Source organism: Culex pipiens, unplaced genomic scaffold (assembly GCF_016801865.2).
Source record: "Culex pipiens pallens isolate TS unplaced genomic scaffold, TS_CPP_V2 Cpp_Un0002, whole genome shotgun sequence".
Lineage (NCBI taxonomy): Eukaryota > Metazoa > Arthropoda > Insecta > Diptera > Culicidae > Culex > Culex pipiens.
Window position 1 is genome coordinate 1,425,924 of NW_026292819.1, and position 15,361 is coordinate 1,441,284.

At 38.4% G+C, this 15,361-nt stretch overlaps 1 protein-coding gene across 1 annotated transcript; it reads left to right on the forward strand.

Moving 5' to 3' along the window:
* The first annotated feature begins 8,324 nt into the window (after positions 1–8,324).
* LOC120425887 (uncharacterized) lies at positions 8,325–9,160 on the forward strand. Its single transcript, XM_039590507.2, has 2 exons — positions 8,325–8,498; positions 8,552–9,160. The coding sequence occupies exons 1-2, from the start codon at positions 8,353–8,355 to the stop codon at positions 9,105–9,107; spliced, it is 702 nt and encodes a 233-aa protein (XP_039446441.1). The 5' UTR covers positions 8,325–8,352; the 3' UTR covers positions 9,108–9,160.
* The last annotated feature ends 6,201 nt before the right edge of the window (positions 9,161–15,361 follow it).

Genomic DNA, 15,361 nt, shown 5'->3' on the forward strand with positions numbered 1-15,361 from the left:
GGTCTTCTTCTTGTCAAATGCAATTATCGAGATGGTTGTCAAAAATGGCAATGATGTTATGATAGATATTGGAGGTAATTAAAATAATTTCAATCTTATTCCTAGCAATTGGTGGCTCAAATTCAGCTGCGGTTGAAATTTTATCGATAAATGTGAGAGAGATAGAGCCAAAAAAAATCAACTCGCTTCATTAAGAATATTTCTTCTGCAATCACAGTTTTTAATAAAATTTTGTTATTCGCATTTTTATTCAAAAAAATTTTAAATGATTTTTAAACTTCAATGGCTATGCTAACGATGTCAGAAATTCATCTTAATGATTGGTGCGCTGGAAGTGGGGACGCGAAGTCGTGATTATTCAGGTTAATTTTTTGGTGTGCTTTTGTGTCGCTGTTCGTATCGGATGAATGATTGTGCTAATCGAATAATAGCATCATTGGTGCGCTGGAAGTGGGGACGCGAAGTCGTGATTATTCAGGTTAATTTTTTGGTGTGCTTTTGTGTCGCTGTTCGTATCGGATGAGTGATTGTGCTAATCGAATAATAGCATCATTGGTGCGCTGGAAGTGGGGACGCGAAGTCGTGATTATTCAGGTTAATTTTTTGGTGTGCTTTTGTGTCGCTGTTCGTATCGGATGAGTGATTGTGCTAATCGAATAATAGCATCATTGGTGCGCTGGAAGTGGGGACGCGAAGTCGTGATTATTCAGGTTAATTTTTGGTGTGCTTTTGTGTCGCTGTTCGTATCGGATGAATGATTGTGCTAATCGAATAATAGCATCATTGGTGCGCTGGAAGTGGGGACGCGAAGTCGTGATTATTCAGGTTAATTTTTTGGTGTGCTTTTGTGTCGCTGTTCGTATCGGATGAGTGATTGTGCTAATCGAATAATAGCATCATTGGTGCGCTGGAAGTGGGGACGCGAAGTCGTGATTATTCAGGTTAATTTTTTGGTGTGCTTTTGTGTCGCTGTTCGTATCGGATGAGTGATTGTGCTAATCGAATAATAGCATCATTGGTGCGCTGGAAGTGGGGACGCGAAGTCGTGATTATTCAGGTTAATTTTTTGGTGTGCTTTTGTGTCGCTGTTCGTATCGGATGAGTGATTGTGGTGATCGAATAATATCATGACTTGCTGAATTATTTGTGTCTTGAGCGTAATTTTCGTTGAGTAATTGGTGTTATTTTGTGATTTTTTTTGAGATCTTAATTAATTGTTTCGTGATTTTCAAAGCCCTTCCTATATCATCGTTGATCGGAAGGCACGGCGTCGGGTAAATTGTGTATAATGTTTTGAATAAGGTTTTATTTTTAATGGTGAAAAAGCCATTTCTATATAATGATCGAAAGACGCAATGACATTTTGGATTAATTAATAGTGGAGTGAAATAATTGTGTGTGAGTGACTTTGTGTGTTAACCAAAAAGACCTTCCCATAGCATCGTTGCTCGGAAGGCTCGCCGACGGGTCTGTTATGAAAGTCCTCCCCATAGCATCGTAGCTCGGGAGGCATCGAAAAGCCAATCCCTTATCCTACTAACCCAAAAAAATAATAATCACGAGATGCTTGAAGGAGATGCTGTGGATTCAACGGTCTCAAGCGGTATCAACAAGTATATAGCGAAAAACTGTGTGCTTGATGAGTCTGCAACTTCAACTATCGGACTAACATTCCTCCCTTTCGTTGAACTGCAGGCTTCTTGGGAGGGCGCCGGTATTGACTAATAAAGTAGGGATCTTCAGAGGTTAAACAGTGAACGGATGGTTGGCTCCCACTGATCATTTTTGATTCATTGTTTAACTTCAGCTGATCTGTCAATAACGGAGTAGCAGCTCATTGGCAGTCAACCATGCTCATGCTCATGCTCATGCTCATGCTCAATGGCTATGCTAACGATGTCAGAAATTCATCTTAATTGTGTGTTTTCATCAAATTTTAATCAAATTTATGCTTTTTCTATTTTTTCTGCCAAGATGCATTGCTATTTGGCTGCGTTAAATGCTTTTTTAAGAGCTTATGGTTTTAAGTGAGCTTTTAACATGCCTAATGGCAATTGACAGCTACAACACCTTTAGTTTTAAAGAAACATGTGATAAAACCGTTTGCATGGCATTGCCATCTTGTTTTAAGCCTCTATTAAACTTTCATAAAATCTCATTGAAAGCCAGTCGGCTTTTATTTTCACCAGGTTTTATGTCCGAGGCATAAAGCCTTCAATAAAACCTATTAATTAGCACTTGCTTATTGGTTGCGGTGAATGCCCAAACAAAACTATTAACACGGACAAACAGTCATGACCCGGGCAGACGGTAATAACAAAATTCATGCCATTTCAATAACAAATACTGTTAAAATAACAGAAAGTGTTATGGAATCTTCTTGAAAAATCAATTTTTGCATAAGAGTTTAATAACAGTTTATGTTATCATAACAAAATTTGTTATTGGTCTGATATTGGTTGAAAGCCAAAACAACTTTGGAATAACATATTTTGTTATGGAAGAATATCTCCAAATGTTATTGGGATGATCGGATTAGTTGTTAAAATAACAAAAAATAATAACAAAGATTTGTTCGAAGAATAACTAAAACTGTTATTAGTCTGTTATTACAATAACAATCCAATAACAAAAAAATCATAACGACGAATAACAAATCTTGTTATAAATAACATAAAATGTTATTGATCCAGTATTTTCAAATATCAAAAAATGTTATTCCTACGTTATTTCCGTCTGCTCGGAAACACGAGGAACAAATTTCTGAAGCAAACTATCACTTGCGCCATCTACATTCAAGTTGTCGAAGTAGCATCGCGCGATTACGCATGATTTCTCAAAATGTCTTATGCAATAATTAATTAAAATATTCAGCATTAATATGGTGCAAGAAACAGTTTTTTTGGCATTAAGTTTGTCTTTATGCTTCTATGTAATTAATCATGAATACTAAAATTGCCGGAAAATTGATAGAAATTGTATTTTTAATATAAAATCAGACGACCATTTAAAAAATGCCCACGAGATCGCATCATCAGCTGGCTTTGTTTACGTTTAAGACCACGTGGCGCGAAGATTTTGACGTAAGCGATCTCGCTTGCACAGGTTTTCGTCAAGAAGAAGTAAAAGAAAACCTGCTTCACTTTCTGAAACCCCGTGTCATGTCCGTTCATCCGTGCTATTAAGCAATCAAGAAAACATTAATAAAACTAGGTAGCAACCATTAAAAATTAATAAAACAAGGTACCGTAAACCGGGGTGACTTTGGTAGGATTTCAATTTGTTTTTGGAATATTTTCCAACAGGTAAGGTTTTTCTCAAGATCATTATTTTTAAAACATGTACTGGGGTAGGCCACACAAAGTCCATGCACTATTTTGGAAAAAAAAGTTTTTTCAATGTTCAGAAAAATAATTACGTTCAAAAATCTTGGTTTATATTCCGCGGTGACTTTCATAGTCATAGTTTTTTTTGTTAAAATCTTATTTAAGATGTTCAAACTTTATTTGTACGTTAAATTTACCATCACTAAAGTAGCTGATAAAGTTTTTAAGAAAAAAATCAATGTTTATATTTAGTTAACTAAGTTTATAAGCTTTTTAACAAAATACATATAAATTTCAGGTAAAATTGTTAAAAAGTCAGAATTTTGCCTGAAATTTGTTACAACTAGTTTTGTTTATAAAATAATCGATTTATAATGCATTTTATATTGAATTTGAAGCACGAATCACAAGTTTTCACATTTTACATGAAATTTGTTCAACTGAAATTGCTTATAAACTTGAAGATTGTTTTGACTTGTGCTTCAAAAACACATGTTATTTAGTATTTACAAACTTATTTAACTTTCTCCTAGTGGGAAATTATCCAAGGAATCCGAAAATGCATTACGTTTTCCGATTCAAAATCATGTTCATTGAGAAAATCATGACACTTTGAGAAGTTTAAAATAATGACTTTCATCAACATTTTCTTAACTATAGTTAACTAACTTTTTGAACTTTTCAAAAATTTATGAAAAGTTCTTCTTGAGGTACTTCGAACACTTCTCTACCACAGTCTGTATGATTCTAAACCATTCCGTAAGTATTTTAATTGTACTGTTCATTTTGCGGAAAAATCGCGAACCTATCAAAGCTATCAAAGTCACCCCGTTTTACGGTAGTTGCTCATTGCTTTAAAATGTTACTTGGGATGCACCCTCTGTTCTGAGGGGAATTTGGCAGTTCGAAAATGGGGTTCAACAGAAATTCAAAATACTATTAATCTTTATCGAACACTTTCTTTGATACTTTCATTCTAACAACCATTTTTGAAAATTTTTGAGTTTCTTTGATGAGTCTCTATATCTTGCAGATGTTTTCTTCCAGGATTTCATGTTTCTAAGTTTCTAAAAAATTGCCGGCATAAACTAAAAATTAATAAATGTTCCATCAAAGAATGGGACCTTTCATCGAATGGGGCAGAAAACGAATTGGAAAGAATACATCAGCGGTCGGAAAAGTTAAAAGGTAGTTAGTTGTCTTGTTGCATAAACTACTATTTTAAAAATTTTAACATTCTTCACTTTTTCTAAGAAATAATATCTTTTAATTGTGAAAATAAATAAATGCTCGAATTATTTTTTTTGTGAGTTTTTCTTTAAAAAAATAAAATTAGTTTAATCGTTCTATTTCAAAACTCATATTTTTCCGAGTTCGTTTCGCGGTGCCTGTCCGTCGGGACGCATTTTTTTTTCGCGTTCCGTTTTCGTCGATCGTCGTCGGTGTGTATTTCGGGTGAGTTCGTGCGTGTGTGTGTGAAGGTGCGGCTAGCTCTGGTTGTCACGATGACAGCAGAGCTGAGCCAGTTCGTTTCGCGGTGCCTGTCCGTCGGGACGCATTTCTTTCGCGTTCCGTTTTCGTCGATCGTCGTCGGTGTGTATTTCGGGTGAGTTCGTGCGTGTGTGTGTGTGAAGGTGCGGCTAGCTCTGGTTGTCACGATGACAGCAGAGCAGAGCCAGTTCGTTTCGCGGTGCCTGTCCGTCGGGACGCATTTCTTTCGCGTTCCGTTTTCGTCGATCGTCGTCGGTGTGTATTTCGGGTGAGTTCGTGCGTGTGTGTGTGTGAAGGTGCGGCTAGCTCTGGTTGTCACGATGACAGCAGAGCTGAGCCAGTTCGTTTCGCGGTGCCTGTCCGTCGGGACGCATTTCTTTCGCGTTCCGTTTTCGTCGATCGTCGTCGGTGTGTATTTCGGGTGAGTTCGTGCGTGTGTGTGTGTGAAGGTGCGGCTAGCTCTGGTTGTCACGATGACAGCAGAGCAGAGCCAGTTCGTTTCGCGGTGCCTGTCCGTCGGGACGCATTTTTTTTTCGCGTTCCGTTTTCGTCGATCGTCGTCGGTGTGTATTTCGGGTGAGTTCGTGCGTGTGTGTGTGAAGGTGCGGCTAGCTCTGGTTGTCATGATGACAGCAGAGCTGAGCCAGTTCATTTCGAGGTGCCTGTCCGTCGGGACGCATTTTTTTCGCGTTCCGTTTTCGTCCATCGTCGTCGGTGTGTTTTTCTCGTTAGTCATGTATTTGATACACATCACAGTCGGATTTCTTTGTTCTATGATTTGCAATTGTTTCACGGGAAGATTCTTTTTAAATTGCGTCAGCAAAATATAAATTATCATTCAATTCGACCATTCGTTTCCCGCGAATCACGGCGACAAATATTGTTTTAACGCGATTGTTCAAGTCCTTCAGATAACATCATAACTCTTCAGTCATTAATTGGTCGCTCATCTTATAATAATTTAAAAGTATAAATAGTCTCAGGGCAACTCTACGTAAATATGTTACGCTGAGTTTAATATTTCACCTTTTAATCACACATAATTTTGATTCTATCTTTCCACAGCCGGCTGTCTAAGATTGAATCATTTATGTTAAACTCAACACCAAATAACCGGGAACGGTCTCATCCGCATCATCCGATTGTTTGCCTTGAGAATACATAATACATCACCCTATTCAACAAAATTCATTGATTATTGGGCCACATCATCATCCTCTATGATGAATCCTGGCCATTACCCTTCCCCACTAACAAAATCCCAAGTAGAAGTAGTTTTCCGGCACACGCGGGGGTGTGGATATCGTATAGAACCCACCCTTGGTAGCAGCCTGTGCTAACTAACATTCCCGTCCCATCCCCTCGAGATCTACAAACTGACATGGCGGGCGCCGTTGGTGGCCAACGACTGTTTCCTATTCGCACCGGCTCTAGTTTTGATGATCGTGATGTTTTATCTTTTCAGCGCATTCATGCATGCTGTTGATAAGGGAAACATCATTTGATCGTTGAAGCGTGTGACCAGTTGTGCTGATGGGATATTACGGTCCTGTTCAGCAACGGAGAAGGACAACCATGGGTGGTCTCTCATGCTCATGCTCATGCTCTATTTCAAAACTCATATTTTTCCATTAAATGTTATTTTTTATCGAAAAAGGTTGTATTGTAATATCCTGGCTGCTGAATAATGGTTCGCAAAACGGCCTCAATTTTGAACTGTCAAAGTGGAACCAATTTACTGTTCGCCAAAAGTAGAGAGTATTGTTATCGATCATTAAAATTTTTTTTTTTGCAAGAATGAACATATTTTGCCTTTTGAAGACATGAAGTTGAAGTCAAGAAATCTTAAGAATGTTGAAGGCGAGATCTTCTTTTTTTTATTATTATGAATGAAAAATGTTTATGGAGTCGATGCGGTTGTATCCATCCAGAAGCTGTCTTTATTGTTTGATTCCGTTTGAAAACCTACTGGTTTAGTGAAAATCTTCTCTGTTTGTTGGATCAGCTTCGCTAGAATTAGCGATGTTTTTTCGCTGGACCAGGAAGAGCTGCAGGATTCCAAAATCAGCCAGGGAATTTATCTGCGACATCGCAAAATGACACTCTCGCCGCAGTTCTTCGTCATCCGACCTCTTCTAATCGATCAAAACTTGGCAACACACACAATTTCCCAGCAAAAACAAAATCAAAAACTAGACAAAATAAAACACATACTACTGATTATAAAACAGCTCATTTACCATTAAGAAAAAAGTCATGCTTGTTCTTGAACAGCCTCCTACTTTGTAAATGTAAACAAGGTTGGGTCATTCGAAAATCACGTTACGCTTTTTCTCTATTCATCACCCAGGTAATAACTTTTTGAATTTTTGTACCACTGATTTGACAATAAACCTCAGCATTAAAAAAAATCAATCAAAAAAAAAATATGAAAATTATCAACGATTTGTTTGTGTTGATAACAGTTTAAAAAGCATTAAATAATATTTTCAGTTTTTTAAATGCACTTGCAATTTATAATCGAGTTTGTTTTTTAAGCCCGGGGACGGGAACATGGACAATCTAGTACGAATCAAATAAATTTCAATCTCTTTTTAAAAATAAACTTCAATTCAGTGATAAAAAAAATCAAGCAATCATGAGTAAAATCACTATGTAGTTTCGAGTGACATACTATTCAACAAAAAATATTCTTCTTCTATGTACTTCTGCTAAGTTTGAAAACTGAAGGAATACAAAAAAAAACAAATATTATTGGTAAGTCTAATTTAAAAAAAAATCATTAGGTGCATGTTTGCAAAGAAGGAATGAACAGAGTCAGAATTCGCTGCTATACGTAAGAACACATTAAAAAGGTTTCTCGATAATCCTACTCTTAACAGTAACCTCAAAATCGAAAACACTCCCACCCACACCCTCCCGAATCAGCCCTCGCCACACGCAATAAAAAATAAAAATCAAATTTGCCCAAAGCCCATAAAAGCAAATACGTCCACATGTGTCCCCGTGCGCGCGCTGCGACCACATCCCTTCCTGCGAGGACACTGTTGCCACTGGGGACCACACTCACTACACGTCAACAGGAGCAGAATCGCGGACGATCGACGACGATGATGCCATCGACGCGAGGGGAGAGTCCCCACGTGTGGCCCGGTTTTTGGCTTTGCTATGCATAGCATATGAGCTTGGGGACGTGGGTCGATGGTGTGGGAGGTGGGAGTGCTGTCCCCGGGGATTGTCACGTCCAGGAGGCCAGGGATGGATGCTTAAATCAAACAGTAGAAACCGCACACGCGCCTCTTGAGGCTGGGATTTAAGGTCATCAATAAAATTCTTTAAAAATTGGTGCGGAACATTAGCAGTTACTACAGTGGGAAATCAAAAATGTCGTCTGGATTTCACGTTGCTTGCATAACTGCTTCGTAGGCGTATAACCTGCTGATAAGCTATCTGCTCCCGGCCGGCTACCAAAGTTGTTCGTAGTCCGTCAGTCTAGTTCAAGCATCCCAGCCAACAAGTTCAACTTCCCAGCAAGATGATTCTTCAATATTGGATTCTGTCACTTGCAGTTCTAATAGCTTCAGCCAACGACATCCCAGCTGAGCAGGATGCCCAAACAGTTCCAAGTTTGAGCCCGGAAGAATCTTCCGGAGTGGCTCAAGCAATCGTTAGTGCCGGATTGTGAGTAGATGAACCATGTTTGCAATCAGTTTTAGAACTTTCAACTGTTTCAGAGACGGATTCGTCATTCTTCAAATAAGTCACAGCGACATCGACATCGATTCTTGCCGTATCATCCGGACCATGATCTACCAAGTTGAGTTGCGAGCTACGGGGGATATTTACGAGATCACCAGTGAGCAAAACTCAACCAAACCGCAGAACTGCTGGAACAAGAGCAAGTTTGTCAACATTGTTGCCAGAGGTAACATCACTCGAGTTCTGCAGTTGAAAAAGTTGAACGGTGGTGGTGAATTGCAGCAGGTTGAGGTCCCCGTTGATCAATTTCTGAATGATAGGTCTGGAATAACGCAGGAGCACTTCTGGCTTGTCGGGACAAAGTATTCCTATCGGTTTGGTGAAGAAGATGACCTTGATAATGACATCGAACTGATTGAGTTTCATATCAGAATGATGGACTCTAACGAGGAGTTCCTGGTTAGTACGGAAGCAGCGGTAGGATTCCATGGAGCATATCCAGTGGAACCGAAAAAGACTCCGTATCCCCCAAAAGTGCTCCTTTCACTGCTTGGCGGTGGCAGTATCGCCAAAATGAAGCGACTCAATTAAAACCCTGTCAAAACATGATAGAATAAAGATCATGCTGGGCATCGAACGGCGCTTTCCACAAACCGGAAGGCTCAATTCACTTTGAGAAATTAGATCCCAATAAGACTCAACTGTTGATCGACTACCTTCATCGACGGGCCAATTTCTTCCAATCCGTTAACTTTCCATTTAGGGTAAAGGGCTTACGCCGCAGCTAAGCCTGATTATCCCATTCAAAACATATAAATTTCACTTTTCAGCTCCATTCATCGAACTCGCTCTTTGTCGAAACCCCTTTGTCCACGTCCAGAAGCAGAGCAAGATGAGTCCTTTCCGGAAGAGTTTCGTCCCTCAACGACAGCAAAAAGAAAAGAAAGCACGAACCCTTGGAGATTGGTTAGTTCTGCTCAATCCAATCTGCTGTCCGGAATGAAGAATACCTTTTTCCAACCACTCGCTCCCTCCGTTCCTTCATCGAACGCAAAGTTTCCGCAGTTTTTCTTCCCAGTTTGCACAGGAATCGAAAACTACCACAGAGCTTTTTACCGTCATAGGTAGGATCTGACCTGGCCGGCGGGCATCCCGAAAACCCCCGCAAACACACACACACGAGCATTTTCTATTAATTTTACAAGAAAAATATCCGCCTTTTTCCCCCTTGGCAGAGAGTGGTCCTCGCGGGAAGGGAAAACCTTTTTGCCCACTGTGGTCGTTTTTCCTCTCTTCTCTTTTTTTCTTCTTTGGTGGTTGGCTGCCAAAAATGGTTGGTTGGCCAGCTTCATCTTTTACGCATATATAAATTTATCAAACCGTTATTGTTGGCGTGTGGTGTGGTGGAAAGATGGTAAAATTGGGTTCAATCACCTACTAGTGTGGTGACTGCTTTTGTTATTAAAATAAAACTTTTTGTTACAATTGAAATTTAGGCATGTCTCACCGATTGTTAAAATTTCTCTAAAAGATTAAAACATTGTTGATTTTTTAAATATTTGTTTTTCTTTTTAGGCTAGCAAAAATTTCAGGCCCCTTTCAGACCCAAATTTTGAAAAAATCAAAAAAATAGTTATGAAGTTATTTTAATTATTTTATGAAAATTATAAGTTAGTTCGGTAATTTCATTTATCGTCTCTGGTCTGCATTTTTTGTAAAGCAAAAATCATATATACACATAAAACAAGTTGAATTTTGGAATGTTGAAAATTTGGTAGGTTGAATATTACATCATTTTTGAGTAATATTACATAAAAATGTGAAAATGTGAACCTGATGAATATTAATTAAAAACAGATGAAAATTCATCATTTTCTAGGGTAAAATTAGTCATTTTTTTTTTTGACACAAAACTGATGAATATTACCATCATTTTTTTTTCTGTGTATGAATTGACGGCTTCATCTAATAACAAAAAGTACATCATTCAAAATTTCAAAATAAAATCAAGTCCTTGCGTTTTTCTTTTTTTTTGTTGAGTTACAAAAAAAAAATGAAGATACCAATTTATTTGCAATCTTAGTAAAAATATAGAATGTTAGACACAGGGCTGTGGACTGCCCACCATTGAAAATACGGCTAATATCCACTTTTGGCAGAAACGAGATATTAGCACCAGGCGGTAGAGGATGTTCCAAAGCATCTCCTGGAACATGAATTTCACTGAAATAGTGTTTAGACTTAGCTGCCGATGCGAAAAACCAAACGGCTAATATGCCACTCTTATGGGAAATTGCCTTGACGGAGATTTTGTGACAAACACTAAAACGCGTTTTTCTCGGAATACTTGATTTGGCATAATAGCCGAATTTTCAAATATGGGCAGAACCAGGGCTGTGGAGTCGGAGTCGGAGTCGGAGCCGGAGTCGGTGGAGTCGGGTCTTTTTGGGGACCTAGAGTCGGAGTCGTCAAAACTCGAACAGCTGGAGTCGGAGCCGGAGTCGGAGTCGGCTAAATTTTATGAGCTGGAGTCGGAGTCAGAGTCAGAGCCGAAAATTTCTGAAAACCCGGAGTCGGAGTCGGAGTTATCTAAAATTCAACAAAAATTATGTTTTTTTTTATTGTTTAGTTTTTTTTTATAATGCAGGTTAATTCACAAAACTTCTTATTTTTTAATTGTTTTTTTTTTTATGTAAGTCGCATGCATTGCGTTGCCATTTTTTCATTTTTTTAAATAGATTTATCAGATGAGTCTATCTACGAATTCGGCCGATTTCAACCAATGTTATTTTTTGTTTTTTTTTTTGCTATTTGACTCAAACTTTATGGGGGTCTTGCCACAAGTAGCCATCTTGTGTCATTGATTCACTTCAAGTAATCTCGATACAATTTTGACAGAAGTTCATATAAATATGGTACCCGAGCAGGGGTAAATAACACGGGAATACCAAATTTTGGTATTACTTGGGCTAATAACAGCGACCAAAATGTGCCCTTGGTTGCCCAGTAATAGATGGTAAAATACCATGAAATCATACCAAAGTCTTGTATGTGAAAGGGCACAACAATACCAAAACATGTTATTCCAAAGGTAAAATAATACCACAGAATAAAATCATTTCAATACCAAGTTGAGGTCTTCTGGATTTTTGAACATTGCTTGGATACCAAAACTTGGTATTGCCATGGTTTTATTTTTAGGTATTCCCACGCCCTTGGAAAATCAGATTTTGGTATTCCTGTGGTCTTCCACAAACATGATTTTGGTATGATTTCATGGTATTTTACCATCTATTACTGGGCACCCAGGAGCACATTTTGGTCGCTGGTATTTGCACAAGTAATACCAAAATTTGGTATTTTCATACCATTTTTAGTGCAGCAGTTGCAGTTTGTGAAAAAACGGAAATGATCCATATGCAACAGCCAAATCTACTCACCTGATGATTCCATGTTGTTCTTAGTGATATTCTTCACCACACCGAATGCATTTGTCATTGATGAACGGCCTGTGCTTGAAGTTCTTGAAGCTTCTGAAAAATAACAAGATTGAAAAATAAGTATTATTAAAATGAAACCGGATTGAAATTCACCAAAATTCAATAATCTGTTGATTGACTCGTTTTTCAAAGTATTTGGTTATCCCGACTTAAATAAATTTCAACGTTTTTGAAAAAAATATTAGTGAGTATATCACAAAAAAAATCAGCTTTAACATTTTTATGTTTCAAGTCATTTTAGCGCAAAATAAATTATCTCGCCAAATTTTTTAAAAAAAATCATAGTTTCAGAGAAAATTGATGAAACCTTTCAATACCAAAAAAATACCAAAATGTGCCATCCTGACTTAGAAAATTTTCTACAATTTCAAGTCATTTCTGTAGGGGGTACATCAAAAATGTTTAAAATCAAGTTTGAAATTTCCGGTTTTCAAAGTAAGCATTCGCTTTGAGACATCATTTTAGCGCAAAATTAATTATTTTGTCAAAATTAGCATTAGCATTAGCATTAGCATTTGGAGGACGCCCCACCACCGGAAGGCTCCACAACGCTTATCCCACTGTTTGGTCTGGTTGTGTTAGACCCTCATCCGGAACAATACTCCAACACGGGAGATACCATGTCTTCATCTTTTGATGAGTGTGTAATACAGCCCAGGGCATAAGGGGGTCCACGCCGGGTCCAAGCTATCCTCGGGGAAATGAAGGAATGTTAGTAAACACCTATCTAAAGTGCGCAGGGACCCCTACGTCACCTTAGTGGTATAGATGTTTGTAGGGAGGTTTTGGACTCAATGTTAGTAGGAGAGGATATACCCCGAAAGGTATTGCGGGCGAATCAAGTAGAGTTAGTTTTTTTATTATTAAACGTATACTTTTGACTGTATAGTGTAAAAGATGCATGATTTATATGTTTCATATTTTAAACCACGGCAGAAACAACGCGACGAAGCCGTGCATGATTAAATCGACTGTAGTATTACTAAACCAACCATTTTCTCTGGTGAAAGCAATGCTGATTAAACACAGTTTTAACAAGTCAGCTATTAAACTCATGCTACCGACTGTAAGAGTACAAAAAATATATTTTTCTTTAAATAATTATGTGTTTTAGCGAAATTCGAGGTTATAAATGATTTAACGCTTAATTGAACTTGTGATTTTAAACTCTTACAGCGATGCGGAGTGAACATTAATTATTTATATATTTGTTTTATTGGAATGTAAGAGTTAGAAGTTGAATTAAAACGACCGATTGAAAAAACATACTTAGTTAATATTAAATCTTTTTTGTAATGGGATTAATCAGCATATTTAAAATTATAAAATAAAAACATAATAATGGAAAGTCCTCATCAAGTTTCCAGCTTCGGCATACGTGGGAATCGACTAGTGTAATATGCAGCAGTTATGAAAATTTATGATTATTTAAAAATCGATTCAGTCTTAGACAGCCGGCTGTGGAAAGTCTGAATCAAAGTTGCAACTTGTTCGAAAATTAATTTTTGTTTGGTCTCATTTCAATTTCTAAATTTGCGCTATTTCGAGCTCATTTTTACATAAACCGGAATGACTTATACCACAAGCAATAAACCTCCGTTTTATAAATGCTAGAAAAAAAAATTATTATGGGATACAAAATTGCGCTGTCCCTGTACCCCGCGCACTCATCTGTGTCATCTGTGAGTGCCGTGAGTGCCGTTGCGCATTCTGTGGATGGTAGAATGAGTGACACACGTCGACCAAGGCGGTCGAACTGTCAATCTCTCGCGTGATAAACTCACAGCAGCTCAACATTAGGTTTTACGCCGTCGCGGCTAACCTCAATCGTGTATTTCTGTTTGACAGCTCGCGTGCACTGTTTACATAGACTTAGTCGCGTTCGAACGGAAAGTGCTGGGTATTTTTTTAATTCAAAATCGGCCGAAATTACAAAAGTCAAGTGGTAAGTAAATTGTTAGTGAATTTATTTGCAAGATTTCAAGTTTTTTTTTTAAATTCATTGCAGGAAACCGAAGGCGAAGTGGGCGGCAAACTTGTCTACATGCTCGCTGAACCCGAACAAAAAAGAAACCGTGCTGCTGACGGAGATGGTCAAGCAATGCCTTGTTCCGACGCTCTGCCTGGAATGACCGATCACCAAGGACATGCAAGTCCCAGAAAACTACCGCACCGTCTTCCGACCGCTTATGCTCCAGCTCCAGCTCCCGAGGACATGGTCAAGTTCAATCTCGAGCGCTGCAACCTCGCCCTCCTCCACCAGCAGAACACCGGCAGACTCTTCATCGTCCTGTTTGAGAAGAAAAACAAGCTGCTCTCGGAGGTTTTCCGTTGTCGATTCTTGACGTGGGCCTGACGGAAAAGGACAGTTTGTCCTTGGTTCAAATTAGTACGAACTGGTAGTTCGGTTCAACAAACAACTGGTCTCCGGCACCCGGCAACGAGGGTGCTTCAATCTACAACTAGAGACGTGATCCTGGTTTCGAGTTTAATTGATGGACAGTGGAATTTTCAAGTCCTGTTTGGCTTTTATTTTAATCAGACGTTATTATTTCTGACATATAAAATCAAACTTGTTTTTTAGTCAAAGAATTTATTTTTATCCTTAATAATCTAGCAGCTCCTTGACGACATGGTCCGCTAGACTGTAGTTGATTAGCATTCCAATGTGGTCCTTCGGGTCAATCCGAATTGCAGGAAGGGGTTGGCGTTGGCCAACTACTTCATCTCGCTCGTTATCCCGAAGCACCAGGATCATTTAGGGTGGCCACTCAAGTCGGGAATTTGCCAAGATCCGCAAAAATCGGGGAAATGTCGGGAATTTGTATTTTTTTTGTCAAAAAGTCGGGAATGCCAAGCACATAGGTTTCTGAACATTATTTTCTAACTCTAGACTCCGCTAGACTGTAGTTGATTAGCATTCCAATGTGGTCCTTCGGGTCAATCCGAATTGCAGGAAGGGGTTGGCGTTGGCCAACTACTTCATCTCGCTCGTTATCCCGAAGCACCAGGATCATTTAGGGTGGCCACTCAAGTCGGGAATTTGCCAAGATCCGCAAAAATCGGGGAAATGTCGGGAATTTGTATTTTTTTTGTCAAAAAGTCGGGAATGCCAAGCACATAGGTTTCTGAACATTATTTTCTAACTCTTGAATAATTTTTTAATATTTTGCACAATCTTCAAATTTATTTCACTCAATTTGTCTTTTGCAACTTACTTTAAATTTAAGCTTTCTTCTGATATTTTAATCTATTTCAGTGTGAAAAGGCTATTTGAGATTATTATTAATGTGATTACTGTTGCAAAAATATTTTTTATAGTTTTTGCAACACTAAAGGAATTCT

What these genes read in the sequence shown, in the direction of transcription:
- LOC120425887 (XM_039590507.2), top strand. Translation starts at nt 8,353, where the DNA reads ATGATTCTTCAATATTGGATTCTGTCACTTGCAGTTCTAATAGCTTCA. An exon ending in GCAATCGTTAGTGCCGGATT is followed by an intron (nt 8,499 to 8,551) that starts GTGAGTAGATGA and finishes CAACTGTTTCAG; the next exon opens with AGACGGATTCGTCATTCTTC.